At 39.2% G+C, this 16,371-nt stretch overlaps 2 protein-coding genes across 3 annotated transcripts; both read right to left on the reverse strand.

Annotated features, from left to right (window-relative positions):
- Window positions 1–4,815: 4,815 nt before the first annotated feature.
- Window positions 4,816–8,721, reverse strand: LOC124264673. The gene is made up of 4 exons (XM_046699430.1): window positions 8,640–8,721; window positions 6,087–6,207; window positions 5,575–5,693; window positions 4,816–4,969 (listed from the first exon to the last, which is right to left on the reverse strand). The coding sequence occupies exons 1-4, from the start codon at window positions 8,674–8,676 to the stop codon at window positions 4,893–4,895; spliced, it is 354 nt and encodes a 117-aa protein (XP_046555386.1). The 5' UTR covers window positions 8,677–8,721; the 3' UTR covers window positions 4,816–4,892.
- Window positions 8,722–11,996: 3,275 nt separating this feature from the next.
- LOC124264672 lies at window positions 11,997–15,945 on the reverse strand. 2 transcript variants are annotated; one of them, XM_046699429.1, is made up of 4 exons: window positions 15,839–15,945; window positions 14,177–14,297; window positions 13,160–13,278; window positions 11,997–12,229 (listed from the first exon to the last, which is right to left on the reverse strand). In XM_046699429.1, the coding sequence occupies exons 1-4, from the start codon at window positions 15,873–15,875 to the stop codon at window positions 12,153–12,155; spliced, it is 354 nt and encodes a 117-aa protein (XP_046555385.1). In that variant the 5' UTR covers window positions 15,876–15,945; the 3' UTR covers window positions 11,997–12,152. The 2 variants fall into 2 exon arrangements, with proteins under 2 accessions (XP_046555385.1, XP_046555384.1); XM_046699428.1 differs by having other exon boundaries at window positions 14,177–14,300.
- Window positions 15,946–16,371: the final 426 nt, after the last annotated feature.

The raw sequence follows: 16,371 nt of genomic DNA on the forward strand, positions 1-16,371 counted from the left end.
ATATTGCTGCAATGTTGCTGAAAGCGGCGTAAAACCATACTCACTCACTCGCAAAATAAATCTATGACAACCATATTGCAAAGTTCAAAGTGCATTATATTTTACTGTACGACATTCAGGGTCCATCTCATGTGTAGAGCATTTCTTTCAGTATACAATTTTCGGTTCAAATATTTAATTAATCGTTTTGTCAGAATATATTTTCGACATAAAATAATAATCCCAATCTCGTTAAAAAGCTGTGTTCTTTTTCAAAATATTTAATACAATATTTCATAATTTTTGTAATCAAATACGTCTTTAAATCGATTACATCATACAAGAGTTGATGGATTTCAATACAATAATATCGATATATATTATCAATTAACAGAAAATGCATTTATAAACAGTGATGACATCCAGAGAAACTTCAAATGAATCTATACTCTCACTCGCAAAATAAATCTATTACAACCGTATTGCAAAGTTCAAAGTTCATTATATTTTACTGTACGACATATACGATTCATCTAATGAGCAGTGCACTTCTTTCAGTATACAATTTTCAGTTCAAATATTTTACTAATCATAATGTCAGAATATATTTCCGAGCAATTCTTCCACACATATAACAGTATTACCAAAATAGAGCGAGGCGAACACTGCTATTTGAGAAACAGATACATTTAATTCAGGACAATCAGCATTTATTTTATTACCGACAAGTTATTATTTTAATTAATCATGCAATATCTATATCTTTGTTTGTGCAAGGTCTAACTCTCGCTCTTACACTTCATATCCTTACTTTCTCCTTACAATGTACCCGTTCTTGGCTAAGTCATCGCCGGTGTATACGTCTACTACATTGTGAGATAAGGGTATCTTTATCTGACACGGGTTGTCATGTACTCTTCACCTTTACACCTTCCACACATCTGGACTACAGCACGGTGTGTACGATATGTACATTGGTATCGACACAATGGAAAATAGGAACGGCTGTAGATATGATACAAAGGAAAATAAGATTCAGTTCAAGTTCTAGGAATTCAGTAACCAATACGCCCAACATCATTTTTCGTGTTGTAACCCGTAAAGATCCGGGTTAGAATTGATCTTCAGTAACCCATGCTTGTCGTAAGAGGCGACTAACGGGATCGGGTAGGTGAGGCTCGCTGACTTGGTTGACACATGTCATCGGTTCCCAATTGCATAGATTGATGCTCATGATGTTGATCACTGGATTGTCTTCTCCAGACTTGATTATTTACAGACCGCCGCCACAAAGCTATAATATTGCTGAGTACGGCGTAAAACTAAACTCATTCACTCACTCACTCGTGTTGTAGGTATCATGTATATTAAACACTTAAGAGAATCTTAAGTGCCTATGCTTTGCTCGAATGTGATTTGTGCATATGTATAATGCATCAAATCTGCAATTTCATTAAGAATTTTAAAACACTATTTCGCCTTCAATTTATCAATGTGCAATTGGTTTTCATTCTTAGCTCCCTGGGTAGTAAACGGATGTGACCACGTCATCCTACCGGGTACCCACTCACTGCTCTGAGAAAAGATGTATTTCGCTTCCCAACGGAGACACTATGTGCGTTGGTTGTGTTTCACTGTTGGGTAGGATTAAAGGCCAAGAAAGTAGCAGCACAGTGTACGGGTGCTGCCACCAATCATCACTACCTTCATCTTATCTGCCCAAAGGTCGTTCTTCCCTATCAACAATACAGGCCCTTAACGCAGGGTCAGCTAAAATTATAACAGATAGCTGATACAAGTAGGGCACAATGTTGGACAAACTCGACAATGCTGGACATACTCGTCAATGCTACGTTAAGCATAGATCTGGTTCGCGTTGTTTGTGGCTAAGGAAATGGGACTTTTCAGGCTGACGCAGCTGTCTTCTTAGAAGGGTATATAGTATGCACAAATTAAATGTGTATTTTAGCAAATTCCAAAGTGAAATAAAACGATTGCCTCCTCGTAATGACATTGAAATATAATTATATTATAAATATTTTAATCTTGTTATCTTTCATTCACGAAGTAGTGTAACATTATAGATATACTTACCACAGTTCCCCCTTTTCTGTCAGAAAACACATAATGCAAATAATTGATTCTATTATATATTTCTTTAATTTCTCAATGTATTCCGTGATAGTTAGTGCTAATATACACGAGGTCGATTAGCCCACAAAACAATACTAAAATACTTGGGTCACCAGTCAAATATACTCATGCCAATAATGGTTGTCACCCCCTTCAATTTTTTTATTGGAGAGGGGGTGTGGGGTGTGTGTGGGTTTGGGGTGGGGAGGCGGTGACAACCATTATTGGCATGAGTATATATACTGTGAAAAGTGTTTACAAAATACTGGAATTTATTGGAATTTAAACGTGTCAGCGAAAAACTGCAAAGTATAGTGTATTTACACATGTTAATTATAAAATGCATAACATTGTGTATTGAAACATATTAACAACTAAAGGTATAGTCCTATGGTATGATTACAATTCTAACATGTTTAAATAAACTGCATACAATTGGGGATGCAGTTAAATATGGATGCGTTGTAGATTATACATTGAAAATAAATTTTATTCTCAGACACATGCACAACATATTGACCAGCAGAACGTAAACCAAACTTGCTAACATGTCCAAGTACGTAACGTTAAGTTAGTGGTGAGGTGAGTTGAGGTGAGATGAGGTGAGGTGAAATTGGGTTTAACGTCGTGCTTGAGAATATTTCGCTCATATGACGACGTGCATGCGTGTGTATGTGTATGTGCGGCTGCTTGTTCTAGCCCAGACTGAAGCTGGTTTTATACTGCTAGTCCACTGAGATACCATGCCGCAGTGAAGCATGAATACCCCACTCACACACATCAACTGACTCCGAGCCCACCAGTCCTTGTTGTACCCATTAATGCCGAGCGCCAGGCAGGGTCCAACAAGTACCATATTTTAACGTCTTTTGGTTTGACGCGGTCGGGTATCGAACCCGCGACATTCCGCTCTCCGGGCGGACGTTCAAACCACTTCACCACGGAGGCGGTTAGTGGTTAGGACAAATGACGCCTTTGCCAACAACAGTGATGCGTGGTGGCGTGAAAACTTAAGAGGATCTCGACGAGGTTAAACGAGATTAATCAATAGGACACTTATACTTAGCAAATGAGGGAAACACGAATTCTTCAAAGCGTATTTATCTTAACCGAGTATTACATGATTATTTAATTACACATATTATAAATATATATACGCGTAGTTTAGCTGATGCCAAATTATCTGTCCTCATTCTCTTAGTTTTAATTAGTACATGTAGGTAAACTGATGTGCAAACGATCATTTTAAAACATTTTTTATATTTTCAAGTTAAAAAAATGTTGGCGATATTATATTCCAACAAATGTTTGCACATGCTCATATTTCTAAACATATAATTTTATCTAAAGAGTTTTAAAGAATTGATATAGGGGTGAATAATAAACACTGCTGTTGGGTATCTTAGCCATCTTTGAAAAACAACAAGAATGTTGAATGTGGTGTTGAAACAAAACATAATCACATTTCGCAACTGACATTTCATTCCAACTACATAAACAAAAACTCGGTGCATTTCTTCTGCCCCTCAGTATACATATGGTGGCAGTGTGAACATACTTTGTTAAATATACTCATGCCAATAATGGTTGTCACCCCCTTCAATATTTTTAATTGGAGAGGGGGTGTGGGGTGGGGGTGTGAGGTGTGTGGGGGTTGGGGTGGGGAGGGGGATGACAACCATTATTGGCATGAGTATACTTCATCCCTTATTCAATCTAGTGGTGATAGTTCGATTAACATTTGTGCTTTAATGAATCAAAGCTGAGAAGCTTAAATCTAATTGCATGGTTACTATTCATATGTACACATACTCTTTCCCATTTACTTCTTTACTTACTAAGAATCTGTACACTTGTACAGTTGAGCTAAGCTTATTATCATTAGTTTGAACATAATCAGTGAAAACTAATTATTGAAATTTATATTTCAGCACCATCGATCTGGCTTGTTTAGAGACAACCATGGCAGGTAACCTCCCAAAACTTAGACACCCATATCTTAGACACCTTAAAACAACAACATCTCTGGTTGAGTGCACAACTAATCCTTAAGCTGATACCTATTTCGTATTATGGATCAGTCCAGCTGAATCAATATTTATCTTGATTCAGCTTCTTTATTGAGTTCAACAATAAATAAACAATAAAGATCTTTTGTACTATGTCAGTTTGGTAATCATACATCTTGACTTCACATTAATAACTATAAGTTATTTAATCACACTTAATTATCGTGACCATTTTCAAGTCCTTTAGAGGCACATGATCCACCATTATGCAGATATGAAATTGAACATAGGAAACGGGCACTGTATCACGCAGTTTATGGCGGATGCAACAGGCAGGGAAGTACAAGTTTTGTAAACACCCGGTATTGTCACTGATTTTCAGTGATGAATTCATATAAACTTAATTTTAACTGCCCTTAAGTTTATCTGTTTCAGAGACGTACTGTATTCCAAAACCACATTTAACACGAAACCAGAACTCCACAAACTACCATTATTATGATAACCTCATTCAAACCTCAAAGCATTTGCACTCTTGCTTGACATGTGGACAATCACAGTGCTGTCAGTGTTCAAACAATGTGCGATAACATTGACTTCACAATCCAGATGACCATTAAAGAACTATTAACACGATTTTGACATAAACGATTGATGTTTATTTCATCATGTGTACATTTGATTGTTTGTTTAATGAAAAAAAATGAATGATTATGTTCAATGATTACTTCGATCTGTCTGTGATTATGTTCAATGATTATTAAAATCTGTCTATTTCATGAATACATAGGCGGCGAGAAGAGACATGACTGTTGCAACAACCGACATCTGTACACCAGGTGCTGAGGCTGAAACACAATAGGAAGTCCATCAGTTGGGCAGGTATGTTTACAAGGTAGGCTGTAACAGGTGGAGGACTCCTAGCCCAGGAAAGGTTATTGGGACCTTACATGGACATTTAGAGATATTTCTCAACATTTAACATGGGTAACAAGATGGAAATCAATGTGATCAATGTCCTGAATATTACGTGAGTCAGCAGTTTTCGATTTTACAGATCCAGTATTCAACATGCTCAACACAACCAATATTTCAGCTCTCCACACACTAGCACAAAATACGACATAATCTTAACATTCTTTAATGCAGTAGTACCGAATTCCGCTTTGAGTCTATTTCCGCAATACTACTGAAAATGGCCTTGGAATTCTCTAATGTAACAGTTCTGCATGCAACCTTGAAATTCTCTGACGTTTTGGTTCTGGATATATCCTGGGAATTCGTTCGTGCATCAGTGCTGGATTTACTTATGAAATAAATGATCTTCAATGCGATTATGAAATCAGTGCCTTGTCACTAAATCTTGCAAATGATTAAATTTATGGTTTTAACCTGCTCAGTGTTGTTGCATTAAATTATCCACGTGCATAATGTGGCAAAATCAGGAACCTACATGAACACCCGAAAGTTCCCACTTGATTCTTTATTTGGTCGATTGCCTGATTGAACGATGCGTCACTCTTACAACCGCTGCTCACTTTGTTGGTGCAGGTGATGAATGTCTCGAACGCACTGAAAGACGAGGATACAGGTATCAACACATTGAAATATCTCTGGAAGCTGCACATGATGAATCATATTGTTGACATGAGAAGTATGTATGTTGGACGTTCATAAGAACCTAATTCCATAGCTGTATCCAATGACGAACATCTCTATGTACAATATGTGGCATATATTAAGATATATTTGTAGTCACCTTCAGGTTGATTTGATTGGTGATCTGATCAGCCTGCAAGAACGGCATTGCATTAAAATGTCCAACATCGTTTTCTATCAACCTTTTACAATGACACACGTCTTGGTTTTGTCGATAATTTACCAAGTAAATCCAATTATGTAATTTAAGCTTTTTGGAACAATTTCTGAGTGAAGCTTGTGATAAAGTATACAAGCATCACTTACGCACAAACTTTAGCCTTGCTTTGGCCCGATTGAGTGAAAGCGGTTCCAAATGCAGTTCCGCACGCGGAAATTACTCCCAAGTCCGCCAATGAACAATCAGCACTCGCATATCCCACACAAACTGAAAAGGGAAACATTTAAATGACTAACAGGGGCGTAGGAACGGTTTTCAGAGTGGGGGGGGCTAAGTTTATGAAAAGTATTGAAAATCAAACTGAAATTGTAGTTATGGTAAGGTAGAAATGGTTTCGTCTTGAAAAAAGTGAGGGGGGGAAGGGCTAACCCCCAAGCACCCCCACCCCCCGTTCCTACGCCCCTGACCAAGGAGTGTTTCATAACAAGGTAATTTGTTTCAGTTGCAACAATACCATTTACACTGGTGAAATAGTAAAAACGATCATTAAGCGTATTTAATATTGATACACATATCTAACTTATGCTTGAAATTTTCTTCATGTTGGACTGATGTACTCTAGATGCTAGCATGAAATGTCGATAGTGTGAGGATGGTGTTATCGCCAGGACAATAGGCTAAGTCTGTATCGATATATTGAGTTGCGAATATGTGTTGTGATAGTAAGTATACTCTCCCCCAAAAAGAAACGCATCATGAAAATAGCAATTTCATGTAGCAATGAATTAAAACGTGATTCATTTTACTAAAGGTTTTGCTCTGTTTATGAGTCCTATGGTGTTTATGTTTTGAAACATCACAACAAAAAAGCACCATCCGTTAAATACCCGTATTTAACTGCATGATTTTCAATTTCGGCGTGTAGTGTCACAGAATAAGCAATTCACATGTAATGCACGTGAAAGTTGGGGATCAGATAGTCTCAATGATGGGTATAAAAGGTTGATCGCTGTCTGTCGATTATTCACTGTATTTGGAATATTGTTGACGAACGCAAAATTCCACGTCTAAGTGAGCCAACCGTCATATCGCCATTGATTTGCTTGAAGCTGGTCAGTCTCAAACTGCAGTTGCCCGAAGCATGTATGTTCACCAAAGCACCATTTCACGGCTCTGGGAGAGATATCGCCGGCAGAATGCAGTAGTGGGCGACCTCGAGCGACCACTGCGGCGCAGGATCGCTACATCCGGGTACATCACCTGCGTCATCGAACAGCTACGGCGACCAGTACCGCTCGACAAATACCCGGATTGAGGAGGCTTTCTGCACAGACCGTCAGGAACAGGTTGAGAGAAGCTGGTTTACGTGCCAGAAGACCTAATTTTGGCCCTGTGCTTCGACAACAACATCGTCGACATCGAGTTCAATGGTGCACCAACGTTCAGGCCTGGAACCTACCGAATTGGCGTAGAATCTGGTTCAGTGATGAATCACGATTTCTATTGGAACGACGTGATGGAAGAATGCGTTTCAACAGGACAATGCCAGGCCCCACACAGCACGTCACACTAGAGACTTCCTATAGAACCACAACATCAATGTGCTCCCCTGGCCCTCAAGATCACAGGACTTAAACCCGATCGAACATCTGTGGGATGCCCTGGACAGGCGGCCGCGACGCCGTAACCCTCAGCCCCAGACACTTCAGCTACTCGCACAGGCACTACAGGCAGAGTGGGCTGCGATTGGGCAACACGGGATTCTGAGACTTATTCGTTCGATGCCGAGGCGATGCCGTGCAGTTCTGGATGCCCACGGTGGTCACACGAGATATTGACTTCAGCGCCACCACACGTCTCCATGTGGCACTCAGACTGACTTTCCTCGAGTTGGAGCCAAAGACGGATAAATCTGCATTCCCAGTGTGCAATTTCGCTATATTTCTTCGACTTATAAAGCCTACAAGATGTTTCAAAATAAACATGAATATACAGTTGAAATTCCTATTTGCGTTTCTTTTTGGGAGAGTATATTATTAAACAAACGGTGATCAATATCAAACCTTCTTTACTTGTATCGCTTTATGTTTATATTCCTGATTTGATATCGTTCGTAATGTATTTATTAAAATAGAGTGCGTGAGTTTAGTTTTACGCCCCACTCAGCAATATTCCAGCTATAGAAAATACAATACAAATGTATATTTTTTCGCAGGCAACGTACACTATTGTTACGTCTTTTTTCAGTGAATTGTAGCAAGCAAGTGGATAAGAACAGTCAAACCAACATTAGTAAATAACAACATTTATATAATAATAAACATCATATATTTATTCAAATCCACCCAATGTATTAAACTGTGGCATATGTAAAAAGTGTCTGTATATCATTAACGCGTGTTCACATTCTGATAAAGATGCCAGCAGTGGCATTTGGAGAAACAAGTATTTCGACGTAGCAGGTCCAACGATATTAATAAAGACGTTTGTTTGAACGAAGTCTTCTCGTTGTTTCGGGGGTTCCGTGATGAAGAAATATAAATTCAAACTAACAGGTACTGAATAGTGCACATCAAGAGAAACCGTTCTTGACAAATAATGCATCTACAATATCTGCCAAAATGCAACACAACCTGCCTTACGGATGCAGGCAACGCCAGTTGTCCTTGCTCAAAGCTGTGTATTATTTTAAATCCTACCTGCAACAACAAACGCTGAAATGATCCACTTGTTCATGATGAGGGTCAAGTGACTATATGCCTTTACTCGTGTATAAGTGTATAAGCTTTTATCGTCCTACTAGGTTTCGCAGCAACCATCATATGTCCGATAAGAGATATGAATTGAAATAATTATCAAGAGTCGCGTTTCTAACGTAAAGAGATAAGAGATAAATATGTACATCATTTCACTGAATAAGTAGGTTGGTTGGTTGTTTATCGCCTCACTCATCAATAGTCCAGCTATATGGCGGCGGTTTGTAAATAATCGGGTCATGGATCAACATCATGAGCATCGATCTACGCAATTGGGATACGATGACTTGTGTCAACCAACTCAGCGAACCTGACCATCCGATCCCGTTAGTCGCTTCTTACGACAAGGTTACGGAAGATCAATTCTATCCAGGATATTCACGGGTCTAATTAAGTGGGATCTACATGTATATATAAATTTATGTCGACATCAGTGTAATTTAATATTACGCTTCATAGTGAGTGAGTTTAGTTTTACACCGCACTCAGCAATATTCCAGCTGTATGGCGACGGTCTGTAAATAATCATGTACGGACCACAGAATCCAGTGATCAACAGCAAGAGCATCGATCTACATCGTCAACTAGGTCAGCAAGCCTGTACAAATAAATGGAGATACACTGAGCAGAGCAGAGATTAGTTGTTCAGATTATATTGTTATTTACATAAAATGTACATATTCATATATACATTCACGCACGCCTGCACAGGTGCTATTTGTAACAAACGGTGTCCGAACAATAGTATTGACCAAGAGCGTTCGTTGGGGAGCTCTTGGAAGATAGTTCAGGATGGTTAACAACGGAAGAAAAATGTTTGCGGGAAGAGTTAATGACGACAGCAGCCATGTTTATCATGTTTGTGGAATACTGGTCGAAATGGTACAAGTTGATTGTAAACACGTGACAGAACGCACACCTGGACAGAGTGGCCAATGTTCCCGGTGCGGAGACCCGCTCTGTCACTTACACACACATGCAGAAGTAGGACGGCGATTCTTCATCGTCGACGTAGTCGTTGGTGAGGAGACGGCCTTGGCAACACCCCGACTATCCGCACAGTCCGTCCGCTTCTGTCCTTGACTGGAGACCGTGTCATTGACTCGTCACTCAGACTGAAGATTTAAAGAAATTTATTAATTTTTTTTTGCTTTCCTCCATATCGTGGTACCTGGTCATCGAATTGCCAAATTCATTCAAATACCCGGACATTCACAGGATAGATTTTCGATGTCCCGTTGCAAATCTTCACTAACCTATGCATATGTCTACATATGTCAAAGATCATGAGTCACGTTTAGGGATGTGAAGACTGAGCAAACAATATCCCAAAAATATTCACCCCTTACTTTCCTGTTTAGTATATGTGGCTAAACCACATGTATGTACGGACATCCAAATCTTTGTGACAACCAAGCTACCAATATGAAGCCTAGCTAAGGACCAAGCTGATAACTATATACGCACTTGCAGCAAACACTTACTTACTTACTTACATATATATTTATACTTTTATTTCAACCCGAATGTTTTCAAACAAATATTTTTGCAATAAGCGTTTACTGCAGTGCTGATTCACTTGCAAGAACCCCCCCAAAAAAAATTCGACAGTTCGAGACAAGAGGGTGAATTTGTACTTATTAGGGATTTTGAGTTCGACACAACCGGGAATTCGACACATCTAGTTCGATACATCAGGGTAAAATAATGAAAAATATAAGGAAATCGGATGGGACCGAGAGATGAGTTCGATACAACCGAGAATTCGTCTCAACCGAGTTCGAGACATTGGGGTTCGAATCTAAACTTACACTTATATTTCAACCCCAATGTTATGAAACAAAACTCAAGTATTCATTATTTATAATGTGAACATGAGTTTCGTGACTGTCATAGTGATCAAAATACGTCTTGTACATTCTCATAATAAAATTAATGTGTTATTAATATCTTATGTCCATTAGTTTTGCTAAGTGCATCCAAATAGTTTCCCCTTTATGTGAGAGTTCCCAATTGTATGATCTACGAATTCACCCATCATTACCATGATAACGTTTGTGTACACAAGTAAGTCGTTACAGATTGTACTTGTTTTGCTGAGTGGGGATCAGAAAGTTGGCCTATCTCGCAGGATGACCATGAAGTCCAGATAATCATATAGACTTGTGTGAACATGCAGAACTGTATACAGGGGTAAATTGAATCCTAAAGAATTCGAGAAACGTGAAGATCCGGGTTAGAATTGATGTCAGTAACCCAGTGCTTGTCGGAAGAGGCTATTGACTGGATCGAGTGGTCAGGCTCGCTGACATGGTTGACACTGTGACATGCCATCGTATCCCAACTGCGTAGATCGATGCTCATGCTGTTGATCACTTGGATTGTCTTGTCCAGACTCGATTGTTTATAAACCGCTGCCATATAGCTGGACTATTGCAGAATGCGGCGTAAAAATAAACTCATTCCTAAAGAATGTGTAACCAGGTTCAAATACATGTATCGACAAAAACATGCAGCTCTCTTCACAGGGTTACATTGAATCCTAAACAACCTGTAACCAGGCTCTATTAAGAGTGGCAATGTTGGGAGCCTGAACTATGCTATATATGTAAGTCTTGCCCTGGACGTTGCATACCGATATCGAAGTTGGTAGGTTATCATAGTTTATTATGAGTGTGACAGTTTAGTATGACGCCGCTTTTAGCAATAATCAAGCAGTATCACGGCGGGGACACCAGAAATGGGCTTCACACATTGTACCCATGTGGGAAATCGAACCCGTGACGAGAGAACGCTTTAAACAAATAGGCTACCCCACCGCCATTGTTGTAAAACGAACCTCCTTCTGTACTTATAAGTGAAAGAAAGTCTTTGTGAACTAGTACACGGCAGACGTTATTCAAAATTATCATATCATTCTGATCTAGAGATGCTTGATTGTTTGGCTGGTTTAGAGGCAGCCATCCTAAAACACCCAAACACAATATTGTATGTAATTTGTATGAATGAGGTGTGCAACGGGTAGGGCGAACACCCGATGCCACCTTCAACTGTCAGTGATCCAACCACAATTGGGGATCTTACATTTTGCAGCAAAGGAAATCCTTTTCGGAGATATTCAGTGTTTCGAAACCATAATTTGAGATGCACCCTTCCAAGGAACATGAGCAAGACATCAGAACTGCAAATTACTATATTATAATGGATGCGAAGATCAGTTACACTGAAACATGTGTACAATCTCAATGCTGTCAGTGCAGATACACATCGAGATGACCGTCACAATAACTATCAACACGATTTTGATATGTAAATAATTTGATGTTTATTTGATCATGTAAATAACAGTTCTTAAAGTATACATTTCAACATTTGCTTGATGAAACAAATGAATGATTATGTTCAATGATTATTCCGACCTGTGTATGATTATGTTCAATGTTTATTTAAATCTGTCTATTTCATGAACACATAGGCGGCGATAAGAGCGATGATTGTTGCAACAACCGACATGTGTACTCCAGATGCTGAGGCTGAAACACAATAGAAGTCCATCAGTTGGGCAGGTATGTTTACAAGGTAGGCTGTAACAGGTGGAGGACTCCTACTCCATTAGTGAGTGAGTGAGTTTTGTTTTACGCCGCACTCAGCAATATTCCAGCTATATGGCGGCGGTCTGTAAAAAATCGAGTTTGGACCAGACAATCCAATAATCAACAGTATGAGCATCGATCTGCGCAGTTGGGAACCGATGACATGTGTGAACCTGACCAGCCGATCCCGTTACTTGCCTCTTACGACAAGCATGGGATACTGAAGATCAATTCTAATCCGGATCTTCACGGGTCTCCTAGTCCAGGAAAGGTTATTAGGGCGTTACGTGGACATTCAGAGATATTTCTCAACATTTAAGAGGGTTATCAAGATGGGAATGAATAGTTTTATGATGAAACACCTGGTTCTATTACGCTTGTCAGTTGCATTTTATGTTGCAGATTCCGCATTGCAATACTCAACACTGCATTTAAATTTTCAACTTTGTAACGCAATGGATTACAATTCGACATAAACTTGATATTCTGTAATGCAATCTTATTTAATATAGTTCGGCATTCCCTAGTGTAATTCTGCTTAATATGTCCAGGCAATTCTTTTATTTAACAGAAACGGATATTCATGAAATAGTAATTTGTTTTCTATTCAGTAAGGCATCAGAGCTAACAACATTACATCTTCATTGCGAGGTATTGTCCAGAGAACCGTTGTACAAAAGAACCTTAGCGCTAGGACTACCTTAAGTCTATGTCATGGTATGGGATATACGGTCACCTTAGCGCTAGGATCGCTTTGTACAACGGCATCCTGTTCTCTTTGTAATAGATTGATGTTCTGTTTTCATCACGTTTATTGATGTCATAAACTATGTGTGTGTGCGTGTGTGTGTGACAAAGTTAGGAACCTACATGTACATCCGAAACTTCCCACTTGACTCTTTATCGCGTCGATTGCCTGACTGAACGATGGGTCACTCTTACAACCGCTGCTCACTTTGTTGATGCAGGTGATGAAAGCCTCGAACGCACTGAAAGGTGGAACACAGGTATCGTCAAATAGAAACATCAATGGAAGTTGAACTTCGTGGCTCATATGTTGTAGTGGGCAGTAATTTGGCGGCTAACAGATGCTGAAGCATCATTATACGAGCATTGTCGTAGCATGTCATGACTTGATTGGGACTCAATATGTCACATTCTAAGTGAGTAAGTCAGTTTAGTTTTACGCCGTACTCAGCAATATTCCAGCTATATGGCGGTCTGTAAATGATCGAGTCTGGACCAGACAATCCAGTGATCAACAGCATGAGCATCGATCTACGCAATTGGGAACCGATGACATGTGTCAACCAAGTCAGCGAGCCTGACCACCCGATCCCGTTAGTCGCCTCTTACGGCAAGCATTGGATACTGGAGATCAACATTCTAACCCGGATCTTCACGGGTCGTTACATTCTAAACTGTGTACTATATGAGGCATGCATTAAGAACACGCTTGTATTTGATTGGAGATGTGAAGTACCTCGAAGCATGTCACCTCATTAAAACACTATTGAGTTTAGGTTTTGAAATGCCATCGAGTGAATATGCCTTGGTTCTCTGCTAATTCACCTTGTAAATGAACATGCAATTTAATTAATGTAATGTATGCATTTATACTGCCTCGTACACAGCACAATATGTCAGAGAAGCTTTGGTGTGTTTGTTTATTCTATCTATATGGCGGTGGTCTGTAAATTATCAAGTACGGACCAGACAATCCAGTCATCAATAGCATAGAAATCGATCTACGCAATCGGGATACCATGACATACAAGTCAGCGAGCTGACCACCCGTTTGTTTTCGCATGGGTTCTGAAGACACACTCTAAAGCGGATCTTCACGGGTCTCAGAGAAGGTGGTGATGAAGTAAAGATATCACTTACGCACAGACTTTACTCTTATCCTGGCCGGCTGCAGTGAAGGCGGTTGCAAAGTTAGTTGAACAGGTAGTGACGACGGACAAGTCATCCACTGAACAAGCAGCGCTCGAATAGCCGACACATACTGCTGTGTGAAAGAATGAAGTTTGTTAGGAGCTGTTTGCAACAAGGTTCGTTGTTTCAGTTGCAGCAAAACCACAACCTGTGGTGAAATAGTAATAGTCACATTGAATAAGGATAGTAATATCTGATACTTGAAAGTTTAATTTTACAATGCAGTGTCGATAACGCCGTCTACGTTTACGTGTGTACGTGTACAAAATATGGATACACATTCATATAACTTGCAAGGATAAATATAGTAGAAAGTTACAGCAATAAATGCAATCCTTATCCTCTTGCACAATTGGCTCTCTGACGTCACGCAACAAAAGTGTTATCAGAGAGTTTAGGGCCACAGCTTGTGCACTTGCGATTGCTGAGCGACGCCCATACCGAATCCTAGTTTCATCATAGATTAGATAAAGATACATGTAAATGCTTCTGAAATCAATATCAATTATTCATGCCCATTTAAACAATCCTAAAGAATAATAATTGCATATAGTGCCCACCAAATCAGAATGCAACATGCTATGTGTTTTAGGTCAATCAATGGTGCATTACTTCTTTTTAAGTAAATTATCATTATGAATAAAACTTAACACTTGTTCTTGTATTCAGATGAGGGCCGGTGTGTGGAGACTCGGAGTCGGGATACTCTGTCCCGCCAGTATTGCCTTGCTATCAGTTGGGTATGTAACTAGCAAGGTAACAACAGCATAAGGACAGTGCTTTCGTCCAGTATAATAAGCTGAGTGATCGTAATCATGTGATCCTATTGCCTACTATACAAATTATGATTAATGTTAAGCTTTTGTTATTTGTAATGTTGTATGTTTTAACCTTTTTTTAAAAAAAATAATGTATTTGAATGATGTAGATTAAGGTCGTAAGGAATACGAGGTATCCTTGTATCGGGAGAAGCGGAATTCAGTGTATAGGCATTTTGTTGATAGCGGGTTGATTTTAAAAGTAAATTTATCCGGTTTATACAAAATTTCTAACGATACATTAAAAAGGACACATGATACATCGTTTTGTAACGGAACACAGTTTGGGAGTTTGCATAATTGCATGTATCAAATTTTATATAATTTGACCTGTATGTGTTGATGTCTTTAACCAGATCTGATTGATGCATATTAATGCTTTCAACGCATATACCCATGTGTGATGGTGGTCCAGACACAAGAAAAAGCAAAGATAAAATGGTGGCACAATTTTTCATATGGTTACCATCGGACCTTGTCATGGGCGTTTGCAGTGTTTCAGGGATTATTGAACCTAGTAATGTTTTGATACCGTTTGTTGTGTGATAATAAATCGAACTGGTGAATAATTAATATGATACACGCACAGTAACTCTACAAGTCTATAAAAGTGTGTAAAAAGAGTGTCTAGAATAAAATCTTGACGATCTCGCGACAGGATAAGGTTCATAAAAAGCAACCTCTTGGGACATAAATACGCCAGAATACGAGTCAAAGTCCACCATATCTTTCTGTGCGAATACGAGCAAAGTTGCACTCCCTGCCTAAAGTTGTGTATTATAATATACCTTACCTGCTACAAGAAACGCTGAAATGATCCACTTGTTCATGGTGAGGAGTGACTGACGATGTGGCGTCTTAACGAGTGTGAATGTGGGTAAACTTATATAATGCTGGTGGATTTTGTGGCAACCAACCAGAGGCGACCGATAAGAGATAAATATTTAAATCACTGTCACGAGTTGTGTTTCTGACTAAAGTGATAACAGATGAATGTTTCGATATTTCATGCGATTACTATGTATGTATATATGGATGTTAATGTAAGTCTTTATACCTTTGAGAAAAAAAACCACTAAGCATATACGTTGTCCGTGTTACAGTTGATTCAACCAAACAAGCAATTTCTTGAACATAGGGCAATATCATACAGACATTCGATGACCTGGTTCATGACCAACAATATTATCATCATTGTTCAACTTGACATGTCCGAACAAATAGAAATTAGCGATCAGGAATATGACTGGGAATTGTGTTGTTGTGATGACTGGGCACTCCTCTGAGCTTGAGTGCACCTAGCACACGTCATTTGTCTCAGTGTGA

Source organism: Haliotis rubra, unplaced genomic scaffold (assembly GCF_003918875.1).
Source record: "Haliotis rubra isolate DU_JTF1 unplaced genomic scaffold, ASM391887v1 Scf936, whole genome shotgun sequence".
NCBI classification, from domain to species: domain Eukaryota; kingdom Metazoa; phylum Mollusca; class Gastropoda; order Lepetellida; family Haliotidae; genus Haliotis; species Haliotis rubra.

Excerpts from the sequence above, each read along its gene's own strand:
- LOC124264673 (XM_046699430.1), bottom strand. The coding sequence starts at position 8,676 with ATGAACAAGTGGATCATTTCAGCGTTTGTTGTTGCAG. Across the intron at positions 6,208-8,639 it reads TTCAGCGTTTGTTGTTGCAG|TTTGTGTGGGATATGCGAGT; the intron begins GTAGGATTTAAA and ends TTCCCTTTTCAG. Across the intron at positions 4,970-5,574 it reads GGGAACTTTCGGGTGTTCAT|CCTCAGCACCTGGTGTACAG; the intron begins GTAGGTTCCTGA and ends ATTGTGTTTCAG.
- LOC124264672 (XM_046699428.1), bottom strand. The coding sequence starts at position 15,875 with ATGAACAAGTGGATCATTTCAGCGTTTCTTGTAGCAG. Across the intron at positions 14,301-15,838 it reads TTCAGCGTTTCTTGTAGCAG|CAGTATGTGTCGGCTATTCG; the intron begins GTAAGGTATATT and ends TCTTTCACACAG. Across the intron at positions 13,279-14,176 it reads GATAAGAGTAAAGTCTGTGC|TGCGTTCGAGGCTTTCATCA; the intron begins GTAAGTGATATC and ends TCCACCTTTCAG.